The following is a 15252-nucleotide window of genomic DNA, read 5'->3' as shown; positions in this document are numbered from 1 at the left end:
CTCGGTATTGTCCTCCTAGAATCACAGGAGAGAGGGATTCTAGAGCTGGAAGGAAGCCACTTTTAGAACTTCCAATGTGGGAGTCAGGGAGGAGCCGGGATTTCAACCCAGGTCTCTTGGCCTCTTAGAACTGTGCTCTTTCAAATCTGGATCTTCCCCTAGTGGCCCCAGAAGGAGGTGTCACCTTCCCCTTTTGCGGCCAGAGCAGGAGGCAGCAAGTCAGAAGATGTCAGAGCTACCCGTTGCCAGTTCTGATTGCCCATGGGATGGGCATGAGGGATGTTCTCTGGTGTGTGTTATGCTGCCCCCACCTATACATAACACACACACACACACACACACACACACACACACACACACACACACACACACACACACACACACCAGCCATTCCCAACATCCCTACTATCCTTTCCCACACACATCAGCCCATGTGAGGGCCAGGGACCATTTCCAACCTCCCAACCCATCACCCACCACATTCCAACAACAAGGGTCCTTTCAGCTGCCATATTGTGGAGTCTCAGACAGTGTTGCGTCTTGGGCAATGAAGGTGATAAAAACAACACCCCCCGCCCCGCCCAGATCTCCAGGAGCTTGGAAGGCTCATGTTCCATCCCACCTTGGGAATCTGTCATCTGGGATGCCATTCCCCCTCCTACCTGACTAACTCCTACTGGTTGCTGATAGTTCTAACAGTTACTGAACAATTTCTTCTTCCCCTCCTCCTTCCCCACTGATTCAGCCTCAGCCAAATGACTTGTTCTGGCCAACGGAATGAGAGCGGACAAAATGCAGAGGACGTAAATGTGCTTGTGCACTTTGCTTGTCTTTGAACTCCAGTGACTTCCCATGAGAACATGCCCTGGGAGCTGATGCCCCTCCATCCTGGGCTCCAGAAGGAAAATCATAGAGTAGGCCTGAGCCCAACCCACAGCCTGGACCAAAGCCACCCAGCCAAGCCCAGCTTCTAATGGTCAAACTGCAGTCAACATGCAGCCCCAGAAGCATGAAAATAAATGCTTGTTGCTGTGGCCACAGAGTCCGGAGTTGTTTTGGTCCACAGCATTATTGCAACAGTAGCTGATTTTTAGCCTGCTCCTTCAGAAGGACATCAGCTTCAGGTCTCCTCCTGAGAGAAACCTGCCCTCACCCCCAGAGCAGGTCAGGTCCCCGCTGTCCTCTCTGGTATTTCCATGAGTCTACCCAATCACACATTTGATTGTGAGAGCTTCTGCTGAATTTCTTTCCCCTGTGCAAGGGGGCCTGTCAGTCTTGCTCCCAGCAAATCAGCTCCTGGACCCAAGTATTAGCACAAAGTAGGTGTGCGCTATGTATTTCTCAAATGAACAGTGGATTGATGAGTGGCTGGGCAGATTGAGGTGGGCAAAGCTGGAATATCTCTGCTTACCTGCATTTCCCCAGGTTTCTAGAACAAGCTCTGGCTCTGGCTTGTTACGTGAATCTATGTGGGCCTCAGTTTCGTGTGGGACCTTGATTAGAACTGCTTAGTCTAATGCAGTAGCTACTAACCACATGTGGCTACTGAGCATGTGATATGCAAGCGGTGTGAATGAGGAACTGAATTTAATTCCATTTTAATGAATTTTACTTTAAAAACTGATAATTCAGTTACTGGAAAACTTTAGTACATTTGGAAATACTTGATCATGTGAATCTAATTTTTTCAACTGGAAACTTTATATAATCTAAATACCAATCAAAGGTCTCCAATGAAAATTTGGTATCTGAATAGAGATGTGCTGTAGGTATAAAATACACACCAGATTTCAAAGACAGTATGAGAAAAAGAATGTAAAACATTTCATTAATTAATTTTTATAACATGTGTTGAAGTGATAACATTTTGGATCTACTGGGTTAAATAAAATTTATTATTAAAATTATTTTCATCTATTTTTTCTTACTTTTAAAAATATGGCTACTAGAAAATTGGTAATTACAAATGTGGCTTGCATTATATTTCTAGTGGGTGGTGCAGGGCCAGAAAGTCTCTTAGGTGAACAAGGGCTCTGAAGTCAGAAAAACCTAGTTGGAATCAAGCTCAGACATTTCATAGCTGTGTGACTTCGGGCAAGTCACTCTCCTGTTCTGAGCCCCAGTTTTCTTACCTGTGTAATGGAGACTGCCGTGCCTATCAACATAGATATGTGGTGAGGATCCAATGAGGAAATGTATGTACAGTGCCTAGCACATAGCAAGCACTCTCTAAATGTAAGCTATCGTTACTGTCATCACGGTAATTTTTCTGGACAACGCAAGCAACTGGGGCTCATATGCAGCCAGCTGCACGGTACAGATTCCAAAGAAACATTCCACGAAGCACACTCCAAGCGTCCTCCCTTCTGCAGGAAAGGAGCAAGAGGCTCTCTATGATGGTTTTAAAATAGGTCCACACACAAAAAATGTTTAAATAAATAAATAAATAAAATAGGTCCACAAATTCTTTGACATTCCTTTCTTCAAGAGGTGGAGCCTAATTCCCCTCCCCTTGAGCGTGGGTTGGGATTAGTGACTCACTTCTAATGAATAGAATAAAGCAAAAGTGACAGTATGTGACATCCAAGACTGGGTGATAAGAGGCATTGTGGACCCCTCTCGGTTCTCTCTTCTGTGTCACTCACTCTGGGCGAAGCCAACCTCCTTGTCATGAGCACACTCAAGCAGCCCTACAATTAGGCCCATGTGGTGAGGAACTAGGGCTTCCTGCCGCCATCCATAAGTGAAAAATATTGGAAACAGAGCCTCTAGCCCCAGTCAAGCCTTCAGATGAGTGCAGCAGACACCTTGACTATAACCTCATGAAAGACTCTGAGGCAAGAACAACCCAGCTTAGTCCCTCTCAAATTCCTAATCCACAGAACTTGAAAGAGAATAAATGTTCACTGTTTTAAGCTGTGAAATTTGGGGGTAATTTGTTATGCAATAGTAGATAACCAATAGATTCTTTTTTGGCCCTGTGGTTAAAGGTCTGCTCTTCTCTAGGGAAAGGGGCTCCAGTCCTGGGTCTGGTCTCTCTTGCGACTACAGGGGCCACTACAGCACCCACAGGCCAAGGTACAAACCACAGACACTGGGCCAGGCTGCCTATGTACTCACAGGCTGTTTATTTATCCGAGACTAAGGATGAGAGAGAGAGGATGAAGAGAAAAACCCAGATGCCTCAAGGTGGTAGAGCTGATGGGAGAAATGAACAGAAAGGCTCCTCCTCTTTCTCTTGACACAGACCCCAGGGAACTCCAGCTTCAGGTGGGGCCTCTGGGGACAGTTTAGGGGCCCCTGGGAGGCCTGGCAGTTGTCAGCTAGGGTCAAGATCCCCAGAGGGGCAGGTCCCGGGCTCGGAATGGCTTCTGCGTACACAAAATATCTCTCCACAAAAGGCACTGGTGTGAGTGGGGAGAGCAGCAGGGAGGCTACCACATCACTGGCAGGATCCACTGTGTCCTGAGTCTGGGTCCCAGCCTCTCTCAGGGGCTGGGTCTCTGCCTCCTTGTTCCTTTCCTCTCCCTTCCCTCAGCCCAGTGGTAAGCAGGCAATCAGCGGAGGGCCAGGTCAGGCCATGTGGTGGACACCCCCTCTTCAGGGCTAATGCATCTGACGACCTCTAGGCTAAGAGCCCCAGACGGGTGACTTTGGCCGAGAGGAAGGAGTGGATGATGAAGACCATTGTCTTGGGGCATGAATGCAGGTCCAGCTGCTGCAGGGTGGACGGAGAGAAGGGTCAGGAGCCCCATCCAGCCTGGGCCCCAGGACAGCATCACCCCCCAGCCCCTCCACTCACAATCTCTCCTTCAGCGCCCCCGAAGTCCAGGAAAAGGAGACTGGCACCATCGTCGGAGGACATCTGCAGCTTCTCAAAGGGTTGTCGGAGCAGCACAACTTGGGCCACACCTGGCTCAGCGGCCCACAGTGTGAAGCCTTTGTCAATATGCACAGAGAGGCTGCAGGGACGGCCGTTCCATGTGCAGGCTGTGGGGAGGGTGTGGGCATGGGCACAGCAACACCTCAGAGACCGCAAGCCCTACCTCCAATCCCCACTGGCAGCTCCAAAAGCAGAACTTGAATGCCACTGGAGGTGGGAGGCTCACTGTCAATGCCATTTGTACACCCACCCTGTATAGAGTCACCCACACTCTGAAATACAGAAGGATGAGCAGGCAGAAAACCTATACCCCACTTCCAGTCCCACTGCCAGCAGCAAAGGTAGAAAGGGGGAGCTCCAACTCTGCTTTGGACAGGAGGCCTACTCCCTATAAAGGCCTCAGCAGACCGACCAAGCATGGCCTTTGGAGACCTTAGAGGCCTGTAGACTTGCCCAGTTAAATGTGAATTTCAGATAAGCGATGGATCATACTTAGACCAAAAAATTATTTGTTGTTTTACCTGAAATTCAAATCTAAGTGAGTGTCCTGTATTTTTTCTGGCAACCCTACTCCAAGTGCCATCTCTCATATCCTCACCAGCAGAGTCACAAAGCCGGCACAAGAAAACCCCTGGTAAAAGAGTCTCACTACCGACCAGGGCACCTGCACATCCAAAACAGAGGGCCCTCAGAGACCCCAAACCCCACTCTCTCTCCCCCTCCTGAAGCACCCTAAAGAAGGAAACTTGAATGCCCCTGGGGATAAGAGGTTTGTTACCAGAAAGGCACTCCCAGATCCACCCAGCCCACCTGTCGACACCTCCTGCACACCCTCAGCAGCCCGGTGACAGCCATCCACCAGCTGGCGGGTCCAGGCAGCCAGCTCCTGCGGTGACTCCACGCTGAACAGGTGAGTGTCCACACCGTGGCGCGTACCCGTGCGCAGGGCAAAAGAGAGCTCTGCATCGTAGGACAAGGAGCCCTTGGAGGGGCCTGAGTGCACCAGCCTGGGGGCAGGGGGCAGAGGGCTAAGCATGAGGCCTCAGGCAGCAGGGAGGTAGTTCTGGGCCACGAGGGTGGTTACCTGGGAAGGGACCCTGCGACTCCTTTACCGCCTAATGTGGGGACAGGACTTCCAGGCAGCCACTGACTGACACACAGGAGACCGCCTCCTGCCACCCTTCCCCTTGCCCCCTCGGCTCCAACCGTTATGGTGTCTTCAGACACGCCAAGCACACTCCTGCCTCAGCACCTCTGCTGTTCCCTCTGCTGAGCACACTCTTCCCTGATTATCTGCATTGCTCTCTCCCTCACTTCCTTCAGACCTTTGCTCAAGTGCCATCTCCTCTGAGAAGCATTCCCTGACCTCTCTGTCTAAAATGGCACCCCTCCCTATCACTCACTAGCCTTACTTGTCTTTATGGTACCAGAAGTTATAATTACTTTTCACTGTTTCGGTTGGCTTTTGTCTTTTTCTCCAGAATATCATCTAGGGTACAAATTTTTGTCTAATTGTTCGCCACTATATTCCCAGCAGCTAAAACAATGCCTGACATATAGTAGGTGCTCAGTAAACATTTGTGACCTGAATTAATGAATCACTTAATTAGGCAGGCAATTCATGACCTGCTTATCCCTAGTAGGCAGCAGGCTCCTGACACGTACGCCAGAGCCCAGCCCAGAGTGAGGAGACATGGACAACAAGGGCCCAGACCCCGCAGCTTGACTCTCACTTGCTGTGTAACCTTGGGCAGTTCAATGCCCCTCTCTGAGCAGCAGACCCCAAAGTTCTGTCCCTTAGCCCTCTTTGCTCCTCACTCCACATACTTTCTCTCGTAGCTTCATTCCCCCTCGGAGCTGCTTCTGATACCCAGTCCCCTACTTTGCAGCCCTAAACTACAGACCCACAAGTCTCCAAGTTTCCTACCCAAGCTCCCTACCTGTCCCTCGCACACTCTGGACTCAACTCAGCGTCTTGCTCTGACCTCCTCCCTTTGCACTCCCACCCCCAGTCCCACTGCTCCCCAAGACACAAGCTCCAAACCTCCCATTCATCCATTCATCCGGACACCTCCTTCACCCTCCCCATCTGGTGAGTACTAAGGCTAGTTAATTTTACCACCCATGTGTTTTCCAATGCAAATGCAACCTTTCTTCTCCATCTGCTGCCTCCACCCACCTCCACCAGCTCTCCTGCATGACTGCTCCCATCCCCCGCCTCCAGCGTATTTTCCAGGTGGCAGCAACATGGATTCTTTTAAAACACAACCCAGGGCTTCCCTGGTGGCGCAGGGGTTGGGAGTCCGCCTGCCGATGCAGGGGACACGGGTTCATGCCCCGGTCCAGGAGGATCCCACGTGCCATGGAGTGGCTGGGCCCATGAGCCATGGCCGCTGGGCCTGCGCGTCCTGAGCCTGTGCCCCGCAACGGGAGAGACCACAACAGTGAGAGGCCCGCGTAACGCAAAAAAAAAAAAAAAACACAACCCAAAGAGCCACCTCACTCCCAGGCTAAAACTCTTCAACTCTGCCCCAGCTCTTAAGATAAGGCTAACATTCCTTAACCAGCCAATAGAGGCTCCGCAAGATCAGGCCCTGCCAACTCCCTGCCACATTTCTCTCCATTTCCTGCAGAGTCTACAAACTGGTTCTAGCACACTCACAGCTCCATGAACGTGCGAGAGCCCTCCATGCCTCTGTACCATTGACTATGTTGTTCCCTCTGTGTGAGATGCTTTTCCAACCTTTCTTAAATAGCAAACTTCTACTCATCTGTCAAAGTCGAGCTCAAATGTCACCTTCTGCCCAAAGACTTCCCCCACCAGGCCAGGTAGAGTTAAGTGGTTCCTACAACTCTGCATCCTAAAGGCTGTTCCCGGGTCAGTCTCCCCTGCCAGGCTGGGGACCCCCTGAGGGCAGAGCCTCTGGGGGCTCTCTGTCTCCTGAACCACACAGCACAAGGTTGGGCAGAGTAGGCATCAATGAATGAGTGACTGGTGGGACCTCATATCCTTCTGTTCCAAGCCCCCATTTTACAGATAAGGAAACCAGGGCCCAGACAAGGCAGAGACTTGCTTCAGGCCACCTGGGGAATAACTCAGGGCAGGATAGGGCTGGAATCCCCAGCTTCTGAGGTCCATCTAGAGCATCACTCCCCAAGCTCTGGGTGGGACACACAGTCCTGCCTGTCCTCAGATACCTGGTGGTGATGAGCGGGGCAGTACGGGCTGGCCGGCTCAGGGCCTCACAGGTCTGGGGGAGACAGCAGTAGAGGAGCAGCTCCTTTTCGGTCAGCAGGGCCAAGGTGGGTGCTGTGCCCCCACTGGGCAGCTGCAGAGGGCAAGGCAGCAGTGAGGAGGGACGGAGAGGGGAGAGGTCAGAGGGCCAGGGAGGGGTGAGGCAGTGAGGGGCAATGGGATTTGGGTCAGCTCCAGGACAAGGGAAGAGTGGGGAGGATAGGTCCCGGGCCCTGCAGGCACCTGCTCAGTCAGCCAGCCGATCTGCTTGATGTCCTGGCTCCCGGCTGTGCTGGTGGCTGACAGCAGTGCCTGCAGCTCGTCCTTGACCCAGGGCATCAGAGCGTTGACCTGGGCTTGGATGGCAGCTGCCCACGACCTGGCGCTAGCCTCATCCTTAGCCCTCAGGAAGAGGGTGTCCCGGCCATCTGCTGAACAGATCTCCAGATACCTGCAGGCACAAATGAGGTGGAGGGGAGGGCCCGTCCACTGGGCTGCAGGTACCCAACCCTGAAATCTGGTCCAAGAAACCCCATCTACCACAAAACCAGAAGAAACCACAGGGGATGTCCATGACAGAATCAGGAGCGACACTCGCTGCAGGGCTCCAGCCACAGTTGTTGGAGCCTCATGGGGCTTATCTATCTTATCTCAGGATAAGAGACTATCTCACACACACACACATAGGCATATACACACAAACACACACACTCAGACACGTGTGACGGGGGCCAAAATTATCACTGTGCGAGGATTCATGACTTTGCCCTGTCCTCCTGGTTTCTAAGAAGGACCGTCTTGCTGGGCCATCTGCGAGGTTCTCCTTTGTGGTACAGAACCCAAGTAACGCACTGACGGGGTAGGCGTGTGGACACAGCAACTGAAGAGGCTTGGTAGCCTGAGATGGTCTACATAAAAAGAGGTGGGGGACAGGGAACTTTCCTAGCAGTCTGATGCTTAGGACTCCATGCTTCCAATGCAGGGGGGCAAGAGTTCGATCCCTGGTTGGGGAACTAAGATCCGCGGTGTGGAAAAAAAAAAAAAGAGCTGGGGAATGGAGAAGGGAAAAGGGCAGGGAGATAAAAAGCCACATAGGTAAGTGTGGGGGAAAGGTTTCAGGGAGGTACAAGAGGAGTGACAGGGAGAGGACTTTCAAATGTTCGGTGGGGCATTAAAGATTCACTCCCCTTTGGCTTTTCTGTAAACAGTGAAGTGGGTCAGAAACTGGGGAACGGCTCACACACAGCCATTCCAATGCCCTCCGCCTCTGCCTCCCTCCACTACAGAGCTCCCTTGCAGCTAGCCCTGGCCATCGACCCAGTTCTGACCGATGAGAGAGAAGGCTCTGGGGAGGGTGTCCCTACCCAAATGAAAGGTAAAGCGTTCCCAGCTGTGGTAGTTAGTTTCCAAAGGTGGCCTCCACCAAATTCATCCCTCCCTACACACACACACACGGTGCACCTCTCTCATCAAGAGGTGAAGCTTCTTTCTCCTCTACTTGGCCTTGTGACTTGGTTTGACAAATAAAATGTGGCAGAAGTGCCATTCCGGCATTCCCAAGCCATCATGAAATCCAACTAGCCCGAGGCCACCCACCCTGAGAAGAATAAGGTAGCCATAAAGAAAGGTCATATACTGAAAGAGGAATGCTTAGCCAGCCTCTAGCTCTTCCAGCCACCCCAGCTGGCACGTGGGTGAAACAGCCATCCTGGACTTCCATGCCCAGCAGATACCACATAGAACAGAACTGGCCGGCTGATCCAGCCCAGATTACAGAATTGTGAAAAATAATAAAGTGTTATCTTCTAAGCCACTAAATTTTTGGATGGCTTGTTATGCAGCAATAGAACAAAATGCCAGGAGAAAAGTTCCTTTGTCCTTTGCCTTCTTCCTGTCTGGAATATGGACACGTGCTTGGAGATGCAGCCACCATCCTGCTTCCGGGAAGAAGAAAATCCACAATAAAGATGGCAGAAGGGGAATTCCCTGGCAGTCCAGTGGTTAGGACTCTGCACTGTCACTGCCGAGGGCAAGGGTTCAATCCCTGGTCGGGGAATTAGAATCCCACAAGCCACGTCGTGCGGCTGAAAAAAAAAATTTTTAAATAAAAATAAAAAAAGGAAGCTGGAAGCCTGATGCTTTGAGGGCATTCTTGAGCAGAAACAGCAGCCTAAACAGCTGACCGCTGGACTTCTTTTTAAACATGTGGAAAAATTAACTCTTCATTTATTAAGCCATTTCGTGCTGGGGTTTCTGATACTTGCAGCCCAATGTAATCCTAACACTAAGTAAAAGTTTGAAATATTTTTCATTACATTTTGGTTACCAGATTGTGTTCCTTTGACTGGGATATTGTGCTGATATGGAAACCCAGTTATATTCAAGTTACACATATGTACACAAATCAGGCACATGTACATACATGAGTATACACATACAAATATTAACACAAACACACACAAACACATATGCAGAAGTCTAGACCGCTGCCCATGCAAATGCTCACATATACCCACAAACACTTGTATTTAAATGCCATCTACATGTAGACACACATAGAAATATATGTACACACATGCTTCAGGTGATGTCTGGGATCAGGCTGGGATCCACAATTAACCTAAAGTTCTATGAGTCTCAGAAAGGACTGACACCACCTCACCTTCACCCAACACACAAGGCCCCTTTAGTGGAGCACCTGTAAGTGACCTGTGAATCACTAGTTCTTGCCTCATGGGGGCAGGCTGGGGCTGGGGCAACAAGCAGGGCCAGGAGATATGGATGCTAAACATTAATCAGCCCTTCAGGGCAATGCTGGGCATTGGCCTGGCATTGAACCTCAGCTGTAACTAGGACCCACAGCACAAGCCTTTTATGCCCAAGCCATATACACACCACCCCAATACTGCACACAGCGTTTAATCAACATAGACTGCATTCGCCACCATCATCACTCAAGCACCTGAAGCTTCTGAAGCAGAGAGCGCTACCTGGAAATGAGGCAAGCTCCATTCCTTCCAGGTTGTGTGATCTTGGGCAGGTTACTTTCTCTGTCCTCATCTACAAAATGGGGGTGAAATAATAGGACTTTGCCTGTAGGGTTGCTGTGACAGTTAAGTTGTGCGTGATAAACACTCAGTAATGTTGGCTGGTATCAATTTTATCACCGGTGTTAAAGGCTGCACAGATGTGAGGGATGGTAACCTTCCACAGCCCTGACACAAATGTTACCAGACATCTCAGAACCTCAGCAGAGTTGGAAGAGACTTGAGGGTATCACTGAGTCCGATATCCTTGTTTCACAAAGGAGAATCTAAAGGTTAGTGAGGAAAAGGGACTAGTTCAAGGAGAACCAAGACTGGAATCCAGGGCCCCTTCCCAGACCAAGTTCCTCCTCAGATGTGAACTGCCCAGAGGGAGAAGAGAGAAGCAAAGCACACTATCATCCCCATAACTTCACCCTTGCATCCATTCAACAAACATTTCTCAAGCACCTACTACGTCTGTGCATCATGCTTGTCACTTTGCAACACAAAGGAATCTTTCCTTTGGCCCCACTACCTAACATGAGGGCATGTCAGTCTGAGTTTCCCTCTACGCCAGGCTTACCTGGTCTCCGGGTCAGTGGGGGTGCACCTCCTCGAGACATATGCCATCTTCAAGGACATGTGTTTGGCATCATGGAGGTCCCGGGGTGAGAGGCCAGGGGAGGAAGGCTGCCGCTGAAGGGGTGAGGCAGGAGGCGAGTCCCAGCCAACCGAGGTCCCACTGGCAGAGTTCTTGAAATATGGTGAGACCTCTTTCATGTACTTGACTGGTTAAGGGAGAGGTCAGCAGTTACCACTGTGACATGGGCTCCCACGTAGCACACATCACAATTGTCACTAATTCATTAAAAGTTTAATTTATGTCCACTATCACTATCCTCCTCTAGGCTAAAGTCTCAGACAGGGAACCACGGTAGAAAATTCTGGATGCATGCCAACATCCATTCTCTCACTTTTCCCTTAGTTTATAGACACATGGCCACTTGGAAGAAAGACTACATTTCCCAGCCTCCTTTGCAGCTAGGTGTGGCCAAATAACTAAGTTGTAACCACATAAGTTTAAGTGTTTAGAGCTTCAGGATGGCTGCTTAAAGGGAATGGGCAACAGCTGCGGCAAGGCAGTGAGAGAGCACCGGGAGTCAGAAGATGTGACTGCTCTGCCACTGTCCCATTGTTTGCCTCTATCTCTTCAGTCTTCTCATCTGCAAAAAGGAGGGGCTGCATGAGATAGTCCTATGGTGGAGGCTGCTAATTTTCCTCCAAGATAGTGATAAACTTCCAGCTTAAGACTTCATTTTCTAGGTTCCCTTGCAGCTATAAGTGCCCATTTGACCAAGTCTGGCCAATAGGATGGCAGCAGAAGAGATATGTGCAGCTACCAAGTTCTGCCCATTAAAGAAAAGGGCACGCCCTGGTCCGGGAAGATCCCACATGCTGTGGAGCAACTAAGCCCATGTGCCACACCTACTGAGCCCATGTGCTGCAACTACTGAAGCCCACGCGCCTAGAGCCCATGCTCCACAACAAGAGAAGCCACCGCAATGAGAAGCTCACGCACCCCAATGAAGAGTAGCCCCCACTCGCCACAACTAGAGAAAGCCCACGCACAGCAACGAAGACCCAATGCAGCCAAAAATAAATAAATAAATTTATTTATTTAAAAGAAAAAAGAAAGGGGTACGCCCTTCCTTTCCCTGCCTTTTCCCTTGACAGGTTGAGCTGGCTAGAACACAGACTGGTGGGGCACCATCTTGACCAGGAAAACATGAGCCACACTCTAAAAGGCTGACTAACAAACAGAAATAAATGGATGCTGAGACTTTGGACTGCCATGTCAGACTTGAACTGTTACATAAGAAAGCAAGGAGCTTCTGTTATATTTAAGCCATAGTATTTTATGGGGATCTGGTTACAGCAGCACAACTTGTACCCTAACCAATACAGATGTCTAGAGGCCCTCTTAGCTCTGACCAGTCATCTCTGAGTGAGTATAGTGGACTCCTTCTAGAATAGCATTGTCCAACACAGACACTGATTTCTACGATTATGAAAACGTTCTCTATATACACTGTCCAGCACAGTAGCCACTAGCCACATGTAGCTATTGAGTACTTGAAATGTGGCTGGTGCAAAATTCAGAGGAACTGAACTTTTTATTCAGTTCCTCTGCCCAACTGACCCATAAAGTCATGTTCTGATATGTGACCCTGCTCTCCTGGCTATGCTAGCTGGACCAGGGGTCAACCCCTTACCCACACTAGGCTACCCAAATTGAGACTGTTGAGAGATCCTACACTAATGTCTTGAGCACACTTGAAAGCTATAGGGGCAACCACCTTCTGCAGTGAGGACAGAGAATAGGAGAGAGCTAATTTGAAGGGAGAGAAAATCAGTGGAGATGCATGTTGAGAGACAGAGGGAAAGCCCTGCCAGGCATCTACTAATGTTCTGGTTTCTGATACTCCTCATTTAGAAAGTCAGACTGCCATTCCAACAGGAGTTATGATATTTGCAACCAAAAGAGTCTTGACTGGGGCCTGGATTCCATGCCTTTTGACAAAAGGAAGATGTCAGTAACAAAGGGCAGCTAGAAGTGAAAGGCAACATGATGACACGGTTGATCTGAGAAGAGCTTGGTGGGAGAAGAGTTTCAGAGACAAGTCAGTTTTCTTGAGCACCTAATATGTGCCAGGTGTTGGACTGGCTCTAGGTAGGACTGGGATGGTAAACATGTGACACTTGAGCTACCACTTGTTTATCCCTTGCTCAAGGAAGCCATCACAAATCAATCATAGTGTTCTATGGCAGCCATAACCAATCAATTAAAGCTAACTGATAATAAAACATTTTGGCATTCTTTATCAATTAGTTGAGTTTGGCTGTAAATAATAGAATATATGATAACAGTGCCTTAAGCAATAAAGATATTTATGATTTCACGTAACAAGAAGTCTAGAGGAAGGCAATTTCAGGATTGGTTCAGTGGCTCAATGACATTGGATCCTGGATAGGCATCTCTGCCATTGGATCTCTGCCATTCTCTGGCCTTCCCCCCATGACCACAGGATGGCTGCAACAGGCTCAAGCTTAATCATTCCTTACATGACAAAACCCAAAGCAAGAAGGGAGGAGGCAGGCAGAAAAAGGGCTGTCTCCTCACATCTCCCTCTTATCAGAGAGGTAAATATTTCCATGAAGCCTTATATCTCATTGGCCTGACTGGGCTGCATGCCAACTTCTAGCAAATCATTAGTAAGAGTGAAGAGTCATGATTTATTTAGACCAATCACAATTCAGCCTCTAGGGCTGAGCATATTCCCACCCAATTAAATCAGGCTCTGGTAGCCTGGAAGAAGGGGAAATGGTTGGAAGACAGACAACCAGTAGTGTCTGCCACATCTGTCCCAGCATCTGGACTGTTCCCAATTCTGATGAGCAGCAGTCTCCTATCTCTAAAAATGAGCTGCTAGAAGGACAGTGTGTACATCAAAGTGGTTAAAAGTCTTGCCCGAGCACTGGTCTCTCTTCACCCAGCCAGGCTGTCCCCTCTGCTGCCCTACTGAATAGTACCTGTGCCTGCTAGCCCTTGGGCAGCCTCTCTTCCTCTCCTCTCAGCCACCTCTACTCCCATGGCCATCTGGCTTGCTAGCCATCTGATGTCTGCAGTCAAGGCCCAGTCAGTATGCTCTGCCTGTGAGCGGACAGACCAGGAAGGGGTGGGGAAGCAGTTATTGGTCCAGCTCCCTGGAAGAACCACATAAGAAGCTATTGCTGTTGCAGGAGACTGACCCTGAGGCTCAGATAGGATCCAAGGCAAACAGGGGTGAAAGTGAGAGGGAGTTACAAGCCATATTGGGGTTGGAAGAGAAGTTATATTGAAAACAAGAACAGATTTTTTTTGAGAGAACTAAGCCTAGGTCTGAAGATTGGGAACGAAGACTAAAAATGACTCATCCTCACCATTACAGCAATGACTTACCCCAGGATTATGTCTCAAGGGGCGATAGAGGTGGGACACATCACAGCCTACCTGACAGCCAAACCATTCCCCTACTTTTTTTCTCCTTGCTAACAGAACCCAGAGCCCAAAAGGCTGGGCTTCTCCCCAGCCCAGGGGGAAAATCTTGACTGCTCAAAGCAAATCATGATCATTCCATCCCTCTTGCTTGTGATTAGCTTAGAAAAGGGCAGATGATACAATTCTGTCCAATGAGCTGTGAGGGAAAATATACTCCCTTCCCTTCGTCTCTAGCCTTTAGAAGTTGCTGGGAGGGGGGAGTTGGTCCTAAACCGATGATAGTCACTTTGACCCCAGGATTGGGGTCCACACACTGAGGATGGTGAATCCTTAAATTAATCCACCCTTCAGCCATGCTGACTTTATGTATTCTGGAAGAAAACATATTTTCTTCAATGTTTAAACCTCTTTGAATTGGGTTCCTGTTACTTGCAGACAAAAGCATCCTAACTAATACAGCACCCACCCATTCCCCCCACTCCAACTCAGGCTGCAACTGATATATCTCCCTACTATGATTAACTATGTCCCTCCCCTGCTCAAAGCCCTGCTCTGGCTCCCTGCACTCTTCACCCAACTGCAAGGCTCCCCAGGACCTGAGCCCTGCCTACCTTGCTGGCTTTACCTCCTGCCACATCTCCAATCTCGCTCTCTAATCCAATTATACTGACCTCCTCAGAGCTCTCAGGAGCTGTAGGAGCTTCCAAATGCCTTTAAAAATGCAGTTCTCCCTGCACAGAATGCCCTTAGTACATGGTTTGGAGAGAGGCACTCTAGGATTTGAGTTCCAGCTCTGTCTAGCTATGTGATCATGGACGAGGTAATTCACCTCTCTGGCCCTTCATCTGCATAATGATGTCTACCTCAGAGAGACGTTATAATTAAATAAGATGATATAAAACATATGACACAGGTTCTGCCCACACTTAGAACTCTGCTGTGATTTTGTGTGTTGGGGCTGTCTCTTGCACCAAACTAGGAGCTCCTAGAGGACAGAAACCGGGCTTGATTCGAACCCAGAGTCAGTGCTCTGTGAATGGAGAAATGACAGCCAGGGCAGGACAGTTCG

General features: G+C 49.5%; 1 protein-coding gene across 2 annotated transcripts in view; it reads right to left on the bottom strand.

Moving 5' to 3' along the window:
- Positions 1-3099: 3099 nt before the first annotated feature.
- SNTA1 (syntrophin alpha 1) overlaps positions 3100-15252 on the bottom strand; it is a 26682-nt gene continuing 14529 nt past the window's right edge. Inside the window, exons 3-8 of one of the 2 annotated variants that reach the window (XM_007446833.1) lie at positions 10728-10932; positions 7362-7569; positions 7082-7212; positions 4694-4890; positions 3803-3990; positions 3100-3718 (exon numbers count right to left, since the gene is read on the bottom strand). In XM_007446833.1, coding sequence (XP_007446895.1) covers positions 3626-3718; positions 3803-3990; positions 4694-4890; positions 7082-7212; positions 7362-7569; positions 10728-10932 — 1022 coding nt within the window. In that variant the 3' untranslated portion in view covers positions 3100-3625. The remainder of the gene's footprint in view (positions 3719-3802; positions 3991-4693; positions 4891-7081; positions 7213-7361; positions 7570-10727; positions 10933-15252) is intronic. The other variant, XM_007446834.1, reaches the window with a different exon arrangement.

The sequence above is a fragment of the Lipotes vexillifer genome, unplaced genomic scaffold, assembly GCF_000442215.2.
Source record: "Lipotes vexillifer unplaced genomic scaffold, Lipotes_vexillifer_v1.1 scaffold75, whole genome shotgun sequence".
In the NCBI taxonomy this organism is placed as follows: Eukaryota; Metazoa; Chordata; class Mammalia; order Artiodactyla; family Lipotidae; genus Lipotes; species Lipotes vexillifer.
The sequence above is the reverse complement of the archived record's forward strand: the minus strand, read 5'-3'. Positions and strand labels throughout refer to the sequence as shown.